Source organism: Pseudopodoces humilis, chromosome 1 (genome assembly GCF_049639895.1).
Source record: "Pseudopodoces humilis isolate 2021_Gansu_Grassland_sample_001 chromosome 1, ASM4963989v1, whole genome shotgun sequence".
NCBI classification, from domain to species: domain Eukaryota; kingdom Metazoa; phylum Chordata; class Aves; order Passeriformes; family Paridae; genus Pseudopodoces; species Pseudopodoces humilis.
In genome coordinates, this window is record NC_142200.1 from 50863968 (window position 1) to 50882479 (window position 18512).

General features: G+C 43.1%; 1 protein-coding gene across 2 annotated transcripts in view; it reads left to right on the plus strand.

The window, feature by feature from the left end:
• The first annotated feature begins 5496 nt into the window (after positions 1-5496).
• Positions 5497-18512, plus strand: part of RAB31 (RAB31, member RAS oncogene family) — a 61243-nt gene continuing 48227 nt past the window's right edge. Inside the window, exon 1 of one of the 2 annotated variants that reach the window (XM_005517259.3) lies at positions 5497-5601. In XM_005517259.3, the coding sequence (XP_005517316.1) occupies positions 5563-5601 (39 nt within the window). In that variant the 5' untranslated portion in view covers positions 5497-5562. The remainder of the gene's footprint in view (positions 5602-18512) is intronic. The other variant, XM_088062790.1, reaches the window with a different exon arrangement.

The window sequence follows — 18512 nt, forward strand, 5'->3', positions numbered from 1 at the left end:
CCAGGCAACCACTCACTCTCTCCCCCACCAGTGGGACTGGGGAGAGAGTCAGAAGGGTAAAAGCTGGAAAATTCATGAGTTCACATAAAGACCATTTAATAAGGAAAGAAAAAGCTGCTCACACAAGCAGAGCAAAAAGGGGAATGAATTCAGTGGTTCCCATAGGCAGGCAGATGTTCAGCCACCTCCAGGAGAGCAGGGCCCCATCCTGCAACAGCAGTGACTTGGGAAGACAACCTCCATCACTCCAAATGTCCTCCCCTTCTTTCTTATTCCCACACACCATATACTGAGCATAATGTCATATAAACATTCCTTTGGTTAATTGGTGTCAGCTGCCCCAGACTTGTCTCCTCCCAGTTTCCCACGTGCTCTCAGCCTCCTACCCAGCATGGCAGTATGAAGAATGGAAAAGGCCCTGGATCTGTGTAAACCCTCCTCAGCAATAACAAAAACATCTCTATATTACCAATCCTTGTAATTTGTGTTCAGCACAAATCCAAAACACAGCCCCATCCCAGCCACTGGGAAGAAAATTAACTCTACCCTAGCAAAACCCAGCCCACTAGCTAATTAACTTAGCAATATGGACAAATAATCTGTTGGATCACCAAGTTGTGACTTCTGTTTTTTCTGGACATTTCAGAAATTTCTTTTTACCTGTATAAGACTGAACCTTTAAATTAGTTTACTTTTCATTTGTTGCTCTGACTCTGATTTTCAAAGCCTTTTCCAGACTAAATCCATCTGAAGCTAATTTATGTCTATTTTTTAATTGAGCCAATATTTTGCTTTAGCTACTTCTTGTCCCTTCTTAATTTGCTATGTTCTTAATTTGCAGTGTTCTCAAGTTGTACCTCAGCTTCTATTTTTCTGATGTAAGCAAAAAGCTTTTTTTAAAATTCTTTCCCCATCTAGCAGTGGAGAAATGTTGCACTATCACCAGCCTGAGGCTATGAGACATCATTTGCAACAAATGAGAAGTCTTGCATCACTTTTCACTCCTTAGATAGGGCATTGCCTTGGGGATAGGCAGTGAATAAGCAGAGTAAATTTGACCCTCTTGACAAACAAATATCTCTACTGCCAGAGATGCCAAAATGTTCCCCGAGCACTTTAGGAACAGTGCATCTGTTATGAGGTCCAACAAGAAGCATGGTGGTAAGCTGTACAAAAACAATCCCCAGGTTTCACTCAACAGCAATAATGCTGCTTTTCCAAGTTCTTGGCAGTCAAGCTGCAAGTAGGATCTTGCAGAGGTTTACTCCCCTCTAACCTTTTCCAGCAGATTTTTCTCTGTAGAAGGGCATGATTGGGCCATCCAACTGCCATAAACAGGAGATGTTCAAACATGAAGCAACACTACAGCAAAATGAAGTAGTAGCCAGCTACATAGTCTCCTGGCATTAATGCTGGAACCAGTGGGTTATAAAGAACCTAATTCACTCTTTGTATGTGCAATGAAGTGGAATAACCCTTCTCAAGCAATAAAAAAATTGCAGTGGCTTCAGACCTCTGTAGCTGCAATCAGAATCATGCTTTTATTTCCACCAGGTCATTCCTGTACTTCTCTGGTTTTTGTGTCCCAGGACTCTCATGATGCTTTTCCAGGGCAGTCCTTTGCTGGCCTTTTTTAAAGTAAGCAGACTTTGATTAAGTAAACATTTACTTTGGTCAAGTAAACAAACAAACAAAAATAGCATCTCCCAGAATTTTAGCCATTTCATAACCACTGGATTTTGCATGGGCTCTAGGAGCTGGAAGCTGCTCCTCCCACTCAAGGAACAGCTTGCTCAGCAGCAGCTGCTTTCCTTTTAAGAGATTTTGGCAGTTTCTTGGGCAAGCACCAGAAAGATTTCTGTGGTGGCAGTCATTACCGCACTGCAAGTTTGTGTCATCCAAGGGATGCAGAGGCATTTCTTCCTGGGCAGCAGGGAGTTAACTTGCCTCCCGTTCCCTGCCTTGGGAATAAGAGCTGGGATGGCAGCCCATAGTAGGAGGGTCTGGATTGAATTCTCCAGTGAAGAGGAGGGATAACATTTTTGTGTGAGAAAGATGCTTGCCAAGAAATCGAGAGGGGAAGTAACATGGGAGAAAGGAAGTAACTCATCAGTGTTTGGGACAGACAACAGCAGTTTCAGGATCTGGGTACACATCAGGGTCTTGGATGGATCTTCCTCGACCCACATCACTCACAGAGAAAGAAAGCAGAAGGAGGAAATGTAGATGCCTTCATAAGCATGAACACTGCCAGAACCTCAAAAGCATCCAGTTTCGTACCAATACTCTAGGCTTACTAAATACCACTACACCACTTCTAGACAGGAGGAAACTGAGGTCACAGAAAACTTTTAAACATAGTTTTCTACCAGTATGAGTCACATTGGGGCAGACACATGTGAGAAGGGGCAAAGAGAACGGCAGCAGCAGCCCCAGCTGCTATTGCTCCTGACCACTTGAGGACACCATGCCAGGACTTGAAGCTCTAGGGGAAGGCTGCTGAAAACAGAAGCCACTTGGCTTTGTACTTCCCAAAACCAAAATACAGTTGGGTATAAAGAAGTGAGGTACACCATTGTTTCAAAACTTACAATTATTCATTGAATAAAATGCTACAAAAGGAAGGAAAAGGAAAAAAAATGAAGGAAGAAAGAAAGAAAACTTCTGGGATGCAAAGACTTGTTTTCCTTTATTTTTAATCAGCCATTTGAAAACACTGCAACATGACCAATTCTGCAAAAATGTTTTTCTGACCACAGTGTCTTGCATCCAGACAAACACAAGGATTATGCCAGTTCCTGGAAGAATGAGCGTCAGTAGCTTTTTTTAATACTGGAACACGTCTATTTGTTGTTTTTCTCTCTTCTTATCACCCTAATTTTGGGGATACTCAAAATTTTTGGTGACATCTTTTTTGTTGTTTTTGTTGTTCATTGGCTCTTTGTTTAAACAAGTACTATATGTTACCTTTTCCTCTGGTTGTTAATTTCTGTTTGGCTCTTTAGATTTTTTGACTGTACAATAAAATTACCATTAACAGCCACCCTTCTGCTGTTTCAGCCTGAACAACTTCCACTGGCTCATCTTTGTGCTACTGTTTTAAACAGTTTGCTTGTTTAGAAGTAGCTAATTAATTATTGGCTCTATTCAGCAAGGAACTTTTGAGGTCTGGGCTGTAACTTCTTTTAATGAGAGCTCCTGTTTCACCAGTGTGTATTGGAGAAATTTCCCTGGGTGGGATGAAAGATGGGACTCCAACTTGCTTTGCTGGGCAAATATCTCAGGCACTGTTTTGTATTTTGGTGGTACTGAGTCAAGACAGCAAGTGGACATGTGGCTTTGAAGTCTGTGAGATGTATTACTGTCTGAAAAATGGACGGGTGTCCCTCTGCCCATGGCGGTGGGGCTTGGGACTAGATGATCCTTTAGAACCATTCCAACCCAAACCATTCTATGTTTCTGTGATAATGTAATTCCAGTGTGTCTTGCTGAAATTAATTCAGATGGCATAATGTTTCACATATACAGTAATGAAAAAATCTCAGACTTCAAGAATTACAAAATCTGGACCAAATGAAAGGGATAGTTGACTAATAGGATACATGAAAGATAGAAAAAAAATTAAAAACATCACAAAACCCCCAAAAGAATCTATGGAAAGGTGATCCTGAACCACAATACTGTCTGTGAAAGAAGAGTGGGATGGTGTAAAACCTTAAAAATTTGTATCTCCTGTCAATTTGTAGAACTAAGTAGTGGCTGAAATTTGTAAAACTAATTAGAAGCTGCTTTAAACTGGATGTTCTGAGTGCGAACTGTAATTTTTCTACATCAGGGAGCATATCCCATTTGCGTATTGAAATACATCAGTGTATAATGCATTCTTGTGGAAAGGCAATGAACAGCCAGAATCCTTGCAATATTGTGTACTGGCTGTCTGAAAACCTGCTATGTTTTGTTTCTCTGCTAAATTCTCCTAAGAAAAAAAAAAAAGCCTAATTAAATCAAAAGCATCTCTCTGATGAGCCTCTCCTTTGATCCTTTGATCTCCCTCTTTTGATAATCTCTCTCTTTTGATAATCTCTCTCCTGACAGGCTGTGAATACTCTGCTAGCAGTACTTCATGCTTTCCTCCATGGGGATAACAACTGCTCTGCTCCTGGCATTTCCATGGCCTAGGATCTGGGATCTCTGGAAAAGGGCAAATATCTCCATCCAGCCTATTGGTGTGAGTGCAGGACTCCGTGTGGAACTAATTAGTGCTGTAATGAATGCCACAACAGTTGCTTGCCAGGAAGCATCTAATGACCTGGCAGTAGTCTCACAATGACTAATCAAGATTTTCTTTAATTCCCTTTAGCAATTTTACCTGATAAATTAGTGCAGGGAAAAAGAAAGAAAAAAAGAAAAAAAGCTAAAATAAAACTGTAAGCAGAACAGAGGCTCTGATTTAAAATATCTGGTGGATGATGCTCTCCTGCTTTCCTGGGGTTATTGTGTAAAATTCTTCTCCATAAATTCTAGAACCTTGCATACCAAGAGCAGAGTGGTTATGACTCCTTCTTCACTGATTTCAGAGGACTAGCTTTAAGATGATGAGCTTAACTTAAATTGGGTATGTGATGTGTGGGGTGCAACCCTACTACTAACCTGAGGTTGACTATTTTAATCCAAACTGGGTGTGTATTACCGGGGTTGGGTAAGAAAAATGGAGTTACCATTGTCAGTGATTTCTGCACATAGCAGGAAAAGTTTTTTATAAATAAATAAATAAAATTAAAAAAAAAAATAAAAAAAAAAAAAAAGAGAAAGGAGATGGATTCAGATGCAACCAGAGCAGTCCCCATCCCATGCCTAGCCCAGCACATAGTGTGTAGGACTAAGCATATGCACAGACCCCTGCAGGATGCCGTCTCTCACAGTTTTTCTCACAACAGCAAATATTTACACAACAGTACAAGAAAGACAAGGAGCTCCAGGAGGGGCTCCAGCGAAGGGACACAAAGACTATTAGGGGTCTAGAGCATCTCTGAGACTGGGCCTCAGAAAAGATTGAAAGGGATCTCATTAATACATCTAAGTATCTCAATGGCAGGTGCCAAGAGGATGGTGTCATACTCTTTTAAAGTCGTTGCCAGTGACAGGATGAGGAGCAATGGCCATAAACTGAAACAGTTTATGTTCACTGGGGTTTCACCTCAACGAGAGGAAGAGAGTGGCAGAGCACTGGAACAAGCCGTCCAGGGAGGTCATGGAGTCTCCGTTTCTGGAGACATTCAAAATCCACTTGGATGTGTTCCTGTCTCACCTGCTCTAGGTGACCCTGCTTTGGCAGGAGGGTGGGACCAGATGGTCTCTAGAGGTCCCTTCCATCCCTGCCGATTCTGCGCTGCCCTAGCGGCGGCTCCCAGCCCGGAGCTCCCCGGGAGCGGGGGGCAGCGGCGAGGCGGGGCCGGGTGCATGTGACCGGCGGCGGGGGCGGCCCCGGCGGGGCTGGGCCGCCTCGGCGGGGCAGTGCGGAGCGGCGGCGCCGGGGATGCGGAGCGGCCGGGCCCGGGGCAGATGATGGCGATACGCGAGCTCAAAGTGTGTCTGCTTGGCGTGAGTAAGGGCGACCGGGGGGTCGCTTCCCCCTTCCTTCCTCTCTCGCCCCGCAGGTGGGGGCCGTGGCTGCTGGGGTGCTCGCTAAGCCGGGAACGCTTCCAGCCTCGCTGTCCCGCTTCCCGGGGGCGCCGCGTCTCCCGGTCCCGGGCGGGGCGGGGGGGCTCGGCCGCAGAAAATTCCTCCCCGCCGAAACTTGGCAGCCGTGCACCGGCCTCCGCGGGGCGGCGGGAGGCTTTGGGGGTTGTTGTTTTTGTCTTGTTCCTCAACTTTTTAAAAGCGAGAAGGGCGTAGCGGGCTGGGGGAGGCGGCGAGCGGCTCTTTTGGGGGTCTCCCCCAAGCGCTCCCCAGGCGGGGGGGGTGCCGGCGCCCAGCCATCCCCCCCGGCGGTCCTGCGGAGGTCTCCCTTTGGTGCCTGAACCCCGAAGGCACCCGGGGGGGATTTACTGCCCTCCCTGGGGCTCGTCACAGGCGGCGGTGGCCTCGCCGAGCCCCCGTTCCAGAGGGGAAGGCGCCCGCAGAAAAGCAGCAGCGCTGCCCACGCCGGGACGCTGTGTCGGGTGGCTCCTTCTCCCGGGGCTCGGTCCTGTCTCACCCATGTGCTGCTCGGCGCTTTGTTTAGTTACTTGCCTGGCTTTATTCAGCAGCGCTTCTCTGGCTCGACTCCTTACAGGAACGGCCTTTTTGCCATTCTTTTTTTCTTTTTTTTTTTTCTTTTTTTTTTTTTTTATTTTCCTCTTCTTTCGGTTTTTTGGCGAACTCGCGCGTGCGTTTCACATCTGGAGCAACAATGTGCTTAGCTCTGCACTTTGGCTGCGCCTGCCCCTCTCTGCCCGGCACTGGGGGAGCTTCCCGGCAAAGTGTGCCCACAAAGTTGAGACGAGCACCGCCGCAGAGCAGAACCACCTCTCCTGACAGTAACCAGCAGAGCATCACTACTTCAGTACACACGTTCTTTTTAAAAGTCAAGCATCTCAAATTACCCCGTGCAAGTTCGGCTGCTTTTTGGCCCACATCTCCGTAAGCACTCAGAGAAGCTGCATGAATTAAGGTGTTTTCGAGTGAATTTGCTTTCATGCCATTCAAGTGAGTTGAACATTTGAAAACCAAACATGAATAGACGCTCCAGTTCTCTCTGATTTGTGTTGACGCTTAGCCCAGCAGGAGTGGGTACCTTGCCCTGGAGTGGTTCTTGCCAGGATGCAGTGCCAGGGCACTGGAGAGTTCAACCCAAAGTATTTGGCAAGTGACCGTTCCTCCTTTCTTGGATAGAATTCCTGCCTTCAACTTTTAAAATGGCATAGTGACAAAAATAAATGTGGTTTGTACAAACATGAGGAGTCTGTGGTAGAATATGTGGATGTGTCTTTGCTTGTTTTCTTCTCCAGCAGAAAATGTTGTAGTTTTATAGAGAGGAAGTGTCTTGTGGAATGAGATTTCTTATGTCCATAATTTATCGGTGTTTTGTAACATTAAAACTTACTGGAGGTTTTGTAAGGCAATTGTTTGCTTTTTTTTTTAAGACAGGAAAAGAAACCTATAGTGCAGCTCTATGTTATTAGGACTATGCAATTACTCTGTAGATTCATTAAAATGATGGGGTGGCAGTGGTAGCACTTAGGGAGATGTGTCTGTAGTTATAGTCATTGAGTAATTAGTGAGATATTCCTTCCTGAGTTTTAAGAGGGCATAGTCCTAGAAAATCTTATACTTCTGATCACAGACATCTTATTTACCATGGGGATTGATGCTCTATTTTCCCAAAAGAGAGGAATTCTTCAGATAATGAATCCCCTCAAGAAGTTCAGACATTTCTAGAGCAGGGAAACTCCATACCTGTCTGCGTGAACAAATGCAGGCATTAATCTTCTGATCTGCTTGAAAGCTAGATGGCAACTCAAAAATACATTCTCAGATCTACCAAAAGAAATCTTGACAGTTTTGTGTTTTTTCTTCAGTAGGTCCTGGACCTGTTTAATCTGCGTTGTACGTCATAGATCCCTTGATAATCAAGTCAAGTCAGGCATGTCCTAGTCCCAAGACAAGTTCATATCTTTGTTAGAAATATGGATTAAATTGGTTTGTAAACCCATATCCCTCCCAGGTTCTGAACACAGCCCTAGGCTGCACCTCTGGATTAGACAGGAGGGTCGCTGGCAGTTTCTGGCCTCAAGCTGTGAAGAGGGCCTGGGCTTGGGCTGTTTCTGCCTATTCAAAGTTTCCCAATGGGGAAAAATTGCAGCTGGTGCAATGTTTGCAAAGCCAGCTTCTCCACAAGCTCTGAAGCCCCATTTGGCTATAGAGGGTTTTGTTGGGAAGATGATGAAGAGAGGAATAGAGAAACCAGAGCTGTGGTCCACATTATGGCCCTACAGGCCAGTGCAGAACTCCAGGGTCAGTGAGTGTCCTGGAGCCATTGCACTAGAGATGAGGAGTAGATTATTGGCTCCTGGATGTGACCCCACATTGCCAGGAGGGAGACCAGCCTCTAACCTTTGGCATTAACCTAATTAAACAGGATTTGGTTATCTAAATTTAATTTCTTCCTCCTCCAGAGTATGCTGGCGTTTTTTAAAACTCTCTGTGGGCATCATGGGAGTGATTTGGAGCAGCCAGGAGTAGCAGACAGCTAGATGATGGTTATGGGATTTGTAGCTGTTGAAGGAGACACCAGGGAGAGAAGGGCAGAGGGGAAATCTGGGGCAGCAGGAGGGTGGGAGTGAGTCAGTTTGGAAGGAAGTCTTTGTTGATTGCAGAGCTCTTTGAGAAGGGATGGTTCCAGCTTGCCAGTGGGCTAGCAGGAGCAGGATGCCTTCCTAATTGTCCAGTGCCTTGCAGCCTCACATGTAGGAGCTACAGAGGTGTAGTTGAAGAGCTCTCTTTAGTATGTTGCCATGCAAGTGTCCTCAAGCCTGCTCCTAAACTACTTCCTCCAGTAAATTATTGCTGCTGGGCAGTGAAGTATCTGCATGTGGAAGGTGTTAATCTTCCTGAGTGGAAATGCCTGAGCTGTGCTCCAACTCCTGTCATGTTACCCCTGGCTCTTCCTGGTCTTTCAGTCCCGTTTGTTGTTTGTTCCATGCAGTTGTCCCTGTGTTAGATACCACATGCTTATGGGTCTGAGCAGGTTTTTAGCTGCAGGTTTATGTGGTGAAATGAAGTGTAGCTCCCATTTGATTTGCATGGTGTTTCTACGTTGTTTCTACCTTGTTGAGGGGCTGGAGGAGAGAGGAGCATGGGGGACCTGTGTGAGCTGTGCTTTAGTGCTGAAATGTGACTGGCTGTGCAGCAGCCAGGTTTCCTAATCTGTCTGTGGCTGCTGAGTGCCCTGTGCTTTAGCTCCCAACATTTTCTTCATGTGGGCTGGAGGAACGATTTACAGTTCCCTGCCAAATCCTGATATAATTGTGTGTGGCAACCGCAGGAAAGATTGTGAGGTTTACGACTAAGGCAAAGTTTCTTGTCTTTGTCACTTCCTGAGGAAACTTTGGCAACTCTTCAGACTTTGGGAGTTGGTTTGCTGACTGCCATCTAAAGTGACCTCCATTGCTCCTTTCCTTTTGTTTTTGTTTATTACATTTTTGTGTTGTAACTGTGCCTCACAGGACTGAAGGAGGTAGGATTGGAAGAGGCTCAGAGGTCATCCCTTCTCCCTAAACCCCTTCTTATTCCTGACATATGTTTGTTTCCTGTCTTTAAAAACTCATGATCTTCTCCCTGGGGTTATGTCCCAGGGCTTAACTGCTTTTACTGTACAAGGTTTTTCCTGAACAAAGTGCCCACATCTTCCCTAGCTGAGACTTTGTTTCTTTACCTTTCTTCTGTTTGTGCCTTTGTTTTCTTGCTCATAAGAAGTCACTGGTCTGTGTTCTGCTAGTATGAAAATGCTGTCTGAAGCTCATGAGCCTGCATTTGTAAAAGGACTGACATTTCCTCTGTGGAAATTACACTATGATACTGAACACAACTCACTGGGAATCTTTTTGTTTGTGTCTGAAATGTTTGTCATAGTTGATGCTTTTATGGCCTACACATCCCAACGCAAATAGAAAAGCTCCTGTTAAAAACTGAATTGCTCTCCTGCCTGGGTTGAACCAGTTAAGGAGCTTTCTTCTCACCAGGTATGTGCAAGGTGGCCTCCATGGTAAGGTGAGCAGCCTGCTGAAGACAGTAACACTGCACAGTGCAGAAGCCACATGTGCAACAACATCTGCAGTGTTGTAGCCTAAAACAGAGAGTAGAGCAAACAAAGGGGGTCATAAAAAGAGGAAAAAATGTATTGATGAAGTAAATGTGTGCCTTTTATAATTTTGTCCACAAAAGTATCTTGTCTGAGAGAAGAACAGAGGCTGCCAAGCAATTTTTTTTCCCCCCATGTTAATGGTTCATCATCACCTACTCATTCATTCATATTTTATTATGTAAACAAGTAGCTCTATGATGAGGGAAATTTTTGGGTCATGACCACATGGCTGTATGTCTTGTGAAGTCACTGGTTTGAAGTGTCCATCATTGCAGCCTTTCCATCAAAGGAGCCCTTTGATCTGTATCTCTTTCCTAGCCAGTTTTTACATTGTTGTGAAACATCAAATTACTGTGATTTTAAGTCCATGGGGAACTGAAAGACAGACACATGGTTAGCTGAACTGCACAGACTTAATTTTCTTGGGAAGTGTTTTTTCTTGGTATTCTTCATTGGTGAAGAATACTCTGAAATTTGCACTTAATGTGGCCATACAGCACTTCGATATTCCATTCTCCTGCTTTGCCAGTCAAAAGAAGTGTACAAGATACTGAAGGAGACTGTGACTGGTGACTTTTTTTATTGTATTTGTCAATATTGCATAAAAATCCAGTTATGCACCAAGCAAAACAGGCCTGCTCTCTTGTATCAATAAAAAAAGTGTCTTCAGAAGTCTAAATCAGCCTTTTCATATGATTTTATAAGATATTTAAATGAATACAGTCTGATATTTTTGCAATATAGACATTAAATATGTAGGTAAATGATTTCTCACAATTTGGAATTCAGGATTTCATGTTGATCTTGGCCCTATATTGCTTTCCTGACATACCTACAAAACTTTTTTCTTTACTAATTTCTTCCAAGGGTTTTGTGTGGGATTGCTTAGAAGAGTAGACTGGACCATCCTTCTAGGAAAAGGTGATTGTGGAGGCCACACTCTGCTTTCGTTTCCAGTGGCCCAACCAAACAGGATTTTTGAAGAAGCAGAAATTTGAAGCAGATTTTAGTTTCAGTAGCAGCAAAGCCTCAAAGGGGAAGCTAGTTACTAGTAATCTACTGGGTAGCAAAAGAGTATGCTGTGGTTGGTGCCTGTTGCTGCACTTCATGGGCTCCCTCCCGCTGATAACCAGCTCTGAGCTCCCATCCATGCTTGTAACTTGCCTGTTGAATGAGTCCATGCAGTGACTATCACCCAGAAATCATATGCAGGCTGTAGTTTTACTGTCTTTCAAATTGTCTTTAAATTTAAATTTCCCCAGCCCCTTGCTCTTTTTGATTTCTGGCTGAAAAACTGGGAAACTCCTTGGTTTACAGTAATTCTGGGGGAAAGAAAAACAGCCCTGCATTCTTTCTGCCAAAATAAGGAAGTTGAATGGTGATAAACTCAATTTTTTTTTCACATAGTTGAATGCAGTTTTAGCCCTACTCAGGGAGGTAATGCTGAGGCAGACTACGTGAAGGAGGCAGAAAGTTTGCACGCAAACAATATGCAGGAAAAAGAAAAACCTTCTCATTTTCATCAGGTGGCTCTTTTTAACTGGCTTGGGTCAAGCCATATCAGAAGGCCATTTTTAATTTGCATTTAATGTATGTTTTCTGAGACTCTGGTTGATGGTGGGACTTGTTTCTGAGGTTATAATTTGATTTATTGGTAGGATGTGTTGCAGTTAAGGTGCTTCTTAGCTGCACATGGGCAAAGGCAGGGCTTTTGCTTGTGGTGGTGTTTATAAATAACAGCGCAAGTGCCTTTTGCTTGTGTTGGGTTGTGTCTGACCTAGGTGCAGTGTGGGTGCTGCAGACTGCAAGTGGACATACAGGCTGGAGAGAGGTATTGTATTCTTGACGTATTCTGTCTAAAATTTCTCAAGCTAATTGCTTGTTGAGAGCAGCATTTACAGGGAGGCCAGAGCCATAACTCTGCTGCTCTTGCTCTTTTGCCTCCCTGCTGCTCCTTCTTGCAAATGCCATTTTCCCAGTCTTCAGGGCTGTTAGACCCTCTAGGGGCTACTATTAGTCATGAATTTCCTGGACACATCTCTCTTCAGATAACATCAGGACAGACACTTTTTTTTTTTTTTCATTTCCTGCATTGTGGTTTTGAGAGGAAGGCAGAAGGGCACATTGAAGTGAACTCAGCTGGCTTTAGTAGGTTTGCACTGTTACAGAATGATAGAATGGTTTGAGTTGGAAGGAACTTTAAAGATCATCTGGTTCCATCTGTGGGCAGGGTGACCTTCCACTAGAGAAGGCTGCTGTTGACCCCACCTTCCCCACAGTTCAGGTGCTGCCTCAGAAAACTGAATGCAGGGCAAGGAGTTTCTCCTCAACTTCGGTGGCTCGCCAGCCTCCACTGATGCAGAGGCTGTTTTTGGAGCTGTGGTCTCCATCCAGAGGTCTGGAGCTCCCTTTGCTCATATTTTTCTCAAGCTGTTTTTGGGGCCAGCCGAGTGCCCAACACATGGTTAGAGATACCTTCCAAGAGGGTTGGGAGAGGAGGTGGGAGCTACCTATGAGGCTTACCTCCATCCAGTGCTAATCACACCTGTGGGTTAGATCATCACACCAATGAGTTGGATCATCCTGTGATTTTTAGAGAGGGCAGAGCAGGCCTTTAGTGCTTTTCTCCTTGTTGTGTCCCCCACTGCCTCCTGACTGTAGGCCAAGGGCAGCTCATGTGAATATAACTCTGCAGCCCCTCACCAGAAGGTATCTGGAGCTGCCATGGGACATGTGCTTCCAAAGTAAACAAAAAAAAAAAGATGTTTTTGTTCTTTTGGGGTTGTTTTTCTTTTCACTGCATACCTTGTAGAGGCTGGGTAGTAGTGTCAAGGTGAAAGGAAATTTTTAAAATTCCATCTCAGTTTGTAAGGTGCCAGGAAAGGAACACATTTCAGTTTTCTTCTGAAACATCTTGTACACCCTTTCAGTGAATGCTCGCTGTTCTGAACACCACTGCCAAAAGACAAATCCAAGCTTTAGAAAGCCGCCAGCGGAGGTGGATGGGAGGCCAACTGGGAGCACAGCCTTGTGTAAGCACATGCCAGTGGTTGATTTACGGTCTCTGGCTTTGCAAGGCTGCTCTGAAAGCTGAACAACAGGCAGTGGAACAAATGCTTTTTATTTTCTCGTGGATATTTTTAAACAGAAAATCTGGTTAGTGCATGGGTTTTATATTTTTTGGAGGCGAGGTTAGAGAAGTTACGGTTTTTCACTTTTTGTTTTGGCCAGAGTATGTTCTTATTTGGGCAACATGTGGAAGTGCATGTGCATGAAATCCAGCCACTAAATACTTTGTGTCCCTGAGTTATTGTTTCTTCCGTTGTCAGCAGAGTGACAGGATGCTGCAGACGTCATTGGGTGTCCTGGTTGGACCTGTCAGGGAGCTATAAAAAAATGTAAATGATAAATATTAGGTTCTTACAGGAATTCACCTATAGTTAGGGGCTCTCTGAAGCAGATTCTTCTTCCCTTTGAAGCCTGTCTACAGAGCCAAAATGAGTTACAAGAGATTCCTAAACTGAGTTTAATTCTGAAAAAAAAAAAAAAATTTAGGGCCCATTTAATTCTGAAGCAAACAAAACTCAAGTGTTGATAGGATCCCATGGCTCATCAGTAAAGCTGTACTTTTGGGTGACAAAATGTGTCTGAAGTCACTTGCATCTCCTTCCACGCTCACTGATGACCAGTAGGATACAACTGGAATAGCTTTAACCTTCTCTATCTTATGCTTGTAATTGGCTACTGATAACTCATCTCCAGTACTGCTGCTGCTTAAACTCTCTAGATCTACCAGTTTCTTACTGTGAGTGAGTTCAGTGGCAAAAAAGAATCCTTAGGTCAACATCTGGTGATCTGGTGTGTGCCAACAGAGAGAAACTGTCCTGGGAATCACCAGACTTGCCAAAGACTGATTGAAAAGAGCATTTCCTTGAATGTGGCGTGGTGTCACACCAAGGTTCAGCTTGACTCTTGAGACTTCAATTTTTAGCTAGTTGATTTAAAGGGGTGAAAATATGTTATCACTCCATTCAATAGTGTAAGATTTAGAAGCATATTACAACTGAAATATCTGAGGTGTTGGTAAACGTCATCACAATTTTCAGTTTGAGCATCATCTATCTGTGAAGCAAATACTGATTTTGTTTGCTTCAGGCAGTCTCTATTAATAAAAACAACCCCAAACCACTAAAAAAAAAGAACCTCTCACTGACTGATACACACCACTATAAGCCTCTAAGGATGCATTTCCACTTTGCGCCTGGATTAACCTTGCAGCTGATTAATTCCTGAGGGATTTAGGAAACGAGAAAAGAAATATGTTCTTTCTTGAATAGGAAGCCCATTATCTATCTTTTTTTTCCTTTTCCTTTGCATACTAAATATAAGTATTTAAGTACCTATTTTAAGAATCATAATATCAACATTTGAAATACACCTTCTTAAAGCTGATATGAACAGGAAGCCTCGATCCACTTTTAGGCCAGAAGTTGTTCATGGTACATAGTCCATGCTGACTTCAACCTTTTCAATACTGCATAGACAAGCTTCCTTTTAGGATATTAATTTCATGAACGTGCTACAAACGTGGGATTTTTTGCTACATTATCCCTTACACCAGCAGTTTTCTTTTTTGAATGTTATTGCTATTGTGGAAAATCCAAGGGAAGTTGAACTTAGTTTTTGCCTTGGTTTGGTTAAATATCAGTGAGGGAATTAAACCTTGTCTTCAAGTGTTATTACTCCAGCAGCACAGTGTAGTTTATGTGAATAGTCTTCAGAATTGATTGTTCTGTCCTTTGATGTTTATTCTTTTCTACCTTGGATATTTTTGTTTATTTTTTCCCTGCAGAGTGTGCTTGAAAAGAATAAATGCATGCCAGGGCATTAGACAGACAGTTGGAGCATGTTTTATGTGACAAAAATGTCAGTTGGATAAAACCAGATAACATAAATTTGATTTGAGATTATGTTACTGATACCCTAATCTGAGCAGCATCCTTAAGCATATGTTTGATTCTGAGCATTAGGATAATCCCTCTTCAGCGGAGTATCAGGGTACATCTTTCTCTGCATGGGCTAAATTGCATCCCATGCTTAAAGCTCAGCATATGCTTTAATGCACAGCTAAATGTACTGCTGTGTGGAGAATAAGATAAAATGTTTAGGTAAATTAAGTATTTGAGATAAGACAGCTCATGCGTGATTCCTGTCATTTGACATTAAAGCCAGATAGAGTGGCCAGGTTTGTCTTCTCCCTTAGGCTGACGTGGAAAAAGGCAGAGAGAAAGCGAACCTTTGACACCATAAATCCAAATTTAAAAAGATTGTCTGAAGGAGAGTGGTAGCCCTGCAGCCTAAAAAGTTATTCAGGAATAGTTTATGAGCAAAGAATGGTTTGGGTTGGAAGGGACCTTAAAGATCATCTCATTCCAGCCCCCCTGCCATGGGCAAGGACAGATTGCTGTAGACAGCATTGCTCAGGGCCTTGAGCACTTGCAAGGATGTGCAGATCAGTAGAAAAAGGGGTGTAGATATTGACATAGAGGAGATTTACAGGAACAGAGACTAATGGAGGAGGAGGTGGAGTGCTGAAACTCTGAGACCATGGGAGGACGTGTGGGAGCATTGTATGAAGACTGGTGAGACAGAGGAGTGAAGTCAGGAGCAAGGGAAAGAGAACCTGAGATAATAAAACAGAAAGCTAGCAAACCAACAAAAGGTAGTAAAAATAACAATATGGGGTGAAAAACCCCACCAACCTCTCCCTTGGTTTTAGCCTCCAGTTTCCTTTTAAATTATTTTTAAACCCTCACTTTGTTTTAGTGCTGTTTCATTTGTGTTTCAAAACACTTTTGGCCAGTGGAGCCTGCAGAATTGTTGCTTTTGCATCTCAGCCAGACAAAAGCCCTGTCACAGATGTGACACAGGGAAGCTTTGGTAAGATCTCATTGGCCAGTTGAGATGTCTTCCTTAATCCTTGTGCCTGTTGTTCTGCCTTGTCTGGGATCTCTGGGAACTTTGGAATTAGTTCCATGTAGTCCCAAATACTCAGGCTGTGATGCTGGAAGTCTTAGTATCTGGACAGTCTGTCTTGAGGGTGACTCCTCAGTGCCTTCTGTGTGGCTTTTCCTCCTTTGGAAGGAACTCGTCTACCAGTTTGTCCTTTCAGGAGACGTCCTTAAATATCCTAAACTCCATGGTTTAGCATTCCATTTGAAATGCTCACAACATGTTTTCAGTTGAGATTTCCAAAGTCTATACACTTTCGACCATTTCTGGTTTCCAGATTTTGAGTGAAGATGAGAAAAAATGGACAGGTGAATAAAAACTTCCTTCTGCAAGTCAGCTGTAAGTTAGATACTGATTTCCTAGTTATTTTTGTGATGGAGAGAAGAAAGTGCCTGAACATTAAGAGTGACAAAACCTGGTTATCCTTAAGGGCCTTTCCCTAAAAAGTTGAATTTCTTGGCAGTAGTGTTGCCAGCTTTTAGAAGTTGCTGCGTTTCATTCCTGATTAAATCAACGGGGGATGAACACATTCAAGAAGTCAAGTGCTTAAGGGCTACAGCCTTGCACTGATAATTTCTCCCGTTTATGAGCCTGTTCGGTGCAGATAGCTTTATGTTTAGTAACTTCACAGCAGCACACAGTAAATCCACAGATAAAAAACTCAGCCCTGGGTTTTATTATACTGTGCTTGCTGTTATCTCTTCTGTTTACTTGCATGAGTGGTAGAGGGGAAAGCACCAGGTGGGTCTTTTTGTGATGCTGTTTAAAATAAGCGGTGGTGTTTGCTGTCTTAGGGAAAACTTTATGTCCAGACAACATGGAACGAGTATGAAATCACTACTAATTGAGATTAATTAAACCTAACAGTTGGGTCAAACATTTCTTAACACAAATTTAGGTTTAGGCAAACTTCTCATTCTCCATTTCCAGTCTTGCACATAAATTCAGGAAATTAAAGCCCCCAGTTTCAAGGATTTTAGGCCTTTCCTTCATGTTGCCACCTAACGTCCGTGTGGAAGCATAATATCTATATGTAATTTACAGTTAATTGTAAATAACAAATAATGGCAAATTTCAGAAACTCTCAACTTGTCCCCTTCCCCTGATACCCCCTGGAGAAGACACTTGTTTTATTGTGTCCGGAAGGCTGATGGAGGCGGATTTCCAAGGACTGGCAAACTGTAAAAGCAGCTTCCATAAGGAGGGTGCCATTGGCAGCTGGACAGCCTTTAGGCTGCTGATAAAGGAGACCAGCTCACACCTTAGATGGTCACCAGAGGCTGCTGATATTGCAGATTGTTGTATCAGCTAAAAGGAACTGATAAGCAGAGGCAGAGTTTCTGGCAATAAATCCAGGTACGAAATCCTTTGTTCCTGTCCCACCCTTGTGATGTTTCCTGATCTGCTCAAGGCTGGTGATGTCTGGCTGCCTTTGGCCAGTTGAGACCAGAGGAAGAGTTATTTGCTGCTGGTTGTTGGTAGGTGACATACCCCGTACCAGGACTCTGCTAATTTGGAGCAAAGATCTGTGGCCATGAGGCTGGTTCCTGTTTGTTAGAGGAAATGTTAGTTTTTATAGCTGCCTCCTGAAACTGCCTTCTTCCTCTCTATTGCCTGTTGCTGCAAAGGAGAAGGGATTGAGCTTTCTTGTCTCCAGGACTGAAGTTTTCAACTACTGTTTCAGATGGATCTCATAAATTGTGTGGCTTTTTTCTTCCTCTCTGGTATGAAATGCAATAAAAAGTTGCAGGTGGGACAGTTACAAATTGGGAGGAGTATGTCTGAACATTGAATTGAATAGGGGTTATTGATCTTGGATGGACAAATTTGAAGGTAATCGAGCCTTTAATTTACAGTTTTTCCAGGCAATTAATGGACAATTTTTATACTAGTGGAATAGCAAGCTGAACACAAGAGACATTTTGTAAAATGCTGTGGTTGATGGACATAGTATTGCTTGTGTAAGGGCCACTGCCTTCATTTAATAAAAGAAAATGACTTTTGGTACTTGTCAGCAATCTGCAATATGAAATTTTAATGTTTGTATTGGATTATCAATTTCAGACTGGTTGGAATATTTTTAATATTTTCTATGTTGAGAAAGGAATATAATTTTTTTTGTTTTCATATTTACTAGGTGGCACTAACAAGCCTGTATTTCTAAATCATGACCCCTAATGATAGAATTTGACAATGAAAAGAGATAGGGTGTTGAGTATGAGCAGCAACTTGTGTAAACAGCAATTCAAGTCAAAGATTGTCTCCTCATCATACCAGTGTTTTGAAAGTTGCAGCTGTTACAATATATATGGGGAAGGTTCACTTAGGAAAAGAATTTGGTTTAGAAAGAACTACATAAAATTGTTTACCCCATTTTTTGCTGGCAAATTGTACTTGAAAACAACATTTGTCAGGATGCTGTTGCTTAATGTGTTCACTTAACTATGAAAACCTCAGGTTATTTATGCATGTAGTCTGAAAACTAAATTTAGTTTCTCTGATCACTGCATTGCACAATGGTGATGGAGGATATTTAACCAAATTGTTATGCTGGTGTGTGTGCATATGGCCAATAGAGATAAAACCCCTGCAATCAATACTCATTATCACTGACAATGTGAGCTACAGTGACTTGTATGTTACTTCCCTTACCTAA